The 3,272-nt window shown below is 55.3% G+C and overlaps 1 protein-coding gene across 1 annotated transcript in view; it reads right to left on the minus strand.

Annotated features, from left to right (window-relative positions):
• Positions 1-3,272, minus strand: part of GALNT2 (polypeptide N-acetylgalactosaminyltransferase 2) — a 197,305-nt gene that overhangs the window by 10,836 nt on the left and 183,197 nt on the right. Inside the window, exon 14 of the mRNA XM_019632150.1 lies at positions 2,027-2,153. Coding sequence (XP_019487695.1) covers positions 2,027-2,153 — 127 coding nt within the window. The remainder of the gene's footprint in view (positions 1-2,026; positions 2,154-3,272) is intronic.

Here is a 3,272-nt window from a genome sequence, read left to right on the forward strand (position 1 = left end):
GGGTGGGGGCACGGGGACTGACGGGGGTGGGGGCACGGGCACTGACGGTTTCGGCGCAGGGGGCACTGACGGGGTTGGGGTCCGGGAAACCCTGTAGGAAGAGCCAGCACTTGACTTCCGTTTCAGTGCTTCCCAGTAGGGCTGCTGAGTAGAGTGGCCTGAGCCCTGTGACTTGAGTCATCAGGTCACTGCTAGTGTGACAAAGGGAAACCTGAGCCATTAAGTGGGGGAGGGAGGTCAGCCTAGAAATTCAGGCAGCAGAACCTGGGCCAGCACTCCTATTTTTCGGGACACAGACCAAAGGGAAGCAGCCAAATGCCTGAGTTCATCCAGCGCTGGCTTTCTGACTCAACTAAACTCAGCGTCTGGAGAACAGGCTCCATCGAGTTCCCTGTCTTCACAGGGCCTCGCTTTTCTGAGGGTGAAATTTTAGTATTTCATTATGGTTACGGATGGAAACATAAAAGTCACCTGTCCTCATCCGCACTGCCTGCCCGCCCCATGGAGAAGCAAGCTGGGTGCAGGCGCAGTGCCGCATGGCTCTGTGCAGGCGAACCCCATGTCCTACTGTGCCACCGCTGTGAGAATCTGCGATGTCACACAGGCCACCCGGGTTCCCAGCATGAAGTGAAAACCACATTTAATTTCCGGGCCTCAGAGCAAAGGGCTGACAAGGACGTGAATGCTCTCAGCGGGAATAGCACCACCCCCTCCACCTGACCTGACCAGTGACCACTGCCTGGCCCGTGACGCCTGCTCGTCCCTGCTGTCCTGTGTTTTCCTCCCCTATCTGCAGGTTTCTCTTCCAGGCCCAATCCTAACACTGCAGGGCCTGGGGCAAGAACACATGCGGGGACCCATGTCACAGGTTTAAATAGTAAAAAATTAGTAAGTCAGGCTGCACAGCAAGGCTGGCTGTGTGCTTACCCGGACCACACGGCCTGCTCCCTGGAGAGCACCCCCCGAGAGCCACGCGGCATCCGCTGTGGGCAGAGCTGAGGCCCTGGGAACCCGGGTGCAGCACACACATGCTGGGCAGCACCTGACGCCAGCCAGAGATGAGGACCGCCCTCCCTCTCTTGAGTGTCTCTTGCCTAATTTAGGACGTCCAAGCCATTGCAAGCAACGGCTCAATGACATCACTAAGTAAAGAAAGGAGGCCAAGTGCATGAGGACCACAGTCTGCCCAGACACTCCTTGGGAGGTTTGGAACAGCCAAGCTTACATGAACGCAGGAGCTCTCTTATAGAAATGGTTCTATTTAAAGAAGGTTCTGGGACCAATAAATCCAGATACACTGAGCTAAGCTGCCTTATTGTTTTTTTTAAACTGCAGGCCCTTTGCGAGCTGGGCATGTTTTCAGGGCGCTAAGAGTGCATAGTACTTCCAGCCAGCTTTGGGTCCGAAGCTCACATTTTACCAAGTACTGTCTCCCGGGAAAGCCGCCCTCTGCAGTGTCCTCTGGAACACACGGGCTGTGGTCGGGCCTATTAAGCCTCATATCTCTCTTCTTTTCAGTGATGACAAAAGGTTTTTATGCCTCTAGGAAAAGGGTGTGTGTGTGTGTGTGTGTCAAACTGAAGCAAGTAATTACTAATATTTTGTATCTCAAGCTATTATTACCTAATTGGCAGGGAACACTGAGTCATCACAGTGCCAATGGAGAAGCATCTCTGAAGTAGGGACACCCACAGGGGTTGTGAGCACATCAGAGACCAGACGCAGATGCAGACACACACAAGCGCTCTGGGGTTAAGCACACACCTTGGGAGGACAGAGGTGGCAGGAGGACAAGGAGGAGGAAAAGGCCACCAGCCCTGCAGCCGTGCCTGGACAATGGAGGCCCCATGTCAGCACCTTCCCAGCTTGAGGCTGATGACAGGTCTGAGGCTGGCTGCAAGGGGCTGTGAACAGCAGGAACCAGTGCTTCCTCGCAGGACAAGGGGACAGTGAGGACTTGTTACCTCAGGACCCCTCCCGGTTCCCTCTGGGCCTGCCGGTGCTCCAGGTCACCCCATGCTCATACCTGGTTGCCCCCAGCATTGTGACATTCATAAACTCCAACAACACCGTCAGCAAAGTGTCCCAACGTGTCAAGGCAGTTGGTCCCCTGCTGCAAGGCCCCAAAAGCTATATCCTGATGGTCAGGAACCCTGGAAAGCAATGTGAGAATGGTCTGCTCGATTTCACGGGACCCCAGCACCTGCCCCAGCCCTGTGCTCGGGGGTCTCATCTTAGGCAGCAGAACAGGACAGAAGGGCAGTGGCAGCTTCATCTCCCCCCATCCCCCCGGGAGGCGTGTCAGCAAGATAGCTCCTCTGACTTTCTAACTGAATAGGAGATTCTAAGGTGGGGAAGGACTCTTCTCACTGTATATTGAGAAATTCTTCCTGTACTCTCAATGTTAAGTTGGTCAGATATCGTTCAGAAGAGCAGTTTAGAATGCGGTTGGACCCTGCTGCCTGTAAGTCTGCAGGAAACTTAGGATTTGACCGTCACCAAGTAGAGGGGACATGCAAGGACTTGTCTAGTGGCCTGATACAAACGGGGCAACAGCGCCCAGTGGGCGGGAGCCGTGGGCTTCAGGTCAGACATGCCTTTGCCCAAACTGGCCAGGGAACTGTTTCTTCTCAGTCTCCAGCCCTCAATCCCATGTTCCACACGGTCCCTGCCAGACAGCAAGGAGTCCACACAGCGTCCCTTACGAAGCAGTCAGTAAACAGCGACTACTGCTGACAAAGATGAACATGAAGTCGGCGTCTCCTGCGCAGATGGGGGCGGCTCACCCACTGCTGTGGTGCTCGACGTGGTCTTCAGTGACGCAGGGCCCAGGGCCCCCAATCATGGGTGACAGAGTGAAACTGCATTTACGGTCACTCTGTCTGGTGTCATTACTACCACGTCACAGGCAACTGACAGCAAAGTAGGCACCGTTACGGACTACAACCCACAGCGGTAAAGGCTGTCACCGGCCATGGGAAAAATGGGACGGGGCTTCCCTTGGTGAGCACCCCGGTTCTCCACCCCCGGCAAAGCCGACCGCCTCTGGAAGCGGAGGCGCGGCTCCCAAGGGCGGTGTGGCTGGGCAGCCGCATCGCTGTCACCAAGTCTGGGATGAGGCTTCAGAGGGAAAGCGGGCACAGAGTTAATGGTGGTGACCTTCATTCAGCCACTAGGTTGGAGTTCTGTGACTCGCTGTGAGATGCTCTGGGACATTCGGAATAAGGACAGTGCCATGTCATGGCCACACCTGTGTGGCAGTGCCTTTAAGA

The sequence above is a fragment of the Hipposideros armiger genome, unplaced genomic scaffold (assembly GCF_001890085.2).
Source record: "Hipposideros armiger isolate ML-2016 unplaced genomic scaffold, ASM189008v1 scaffold_1085, whole genome shotgun sequence".
Classification (NCBI taxonomy): domain Eukaryota; kingdom Metazoa; phylum Chordata; class Mammalia; order Chiroptera; family Hipposideridae; genus Hipposideros; species Hipposideros armiger.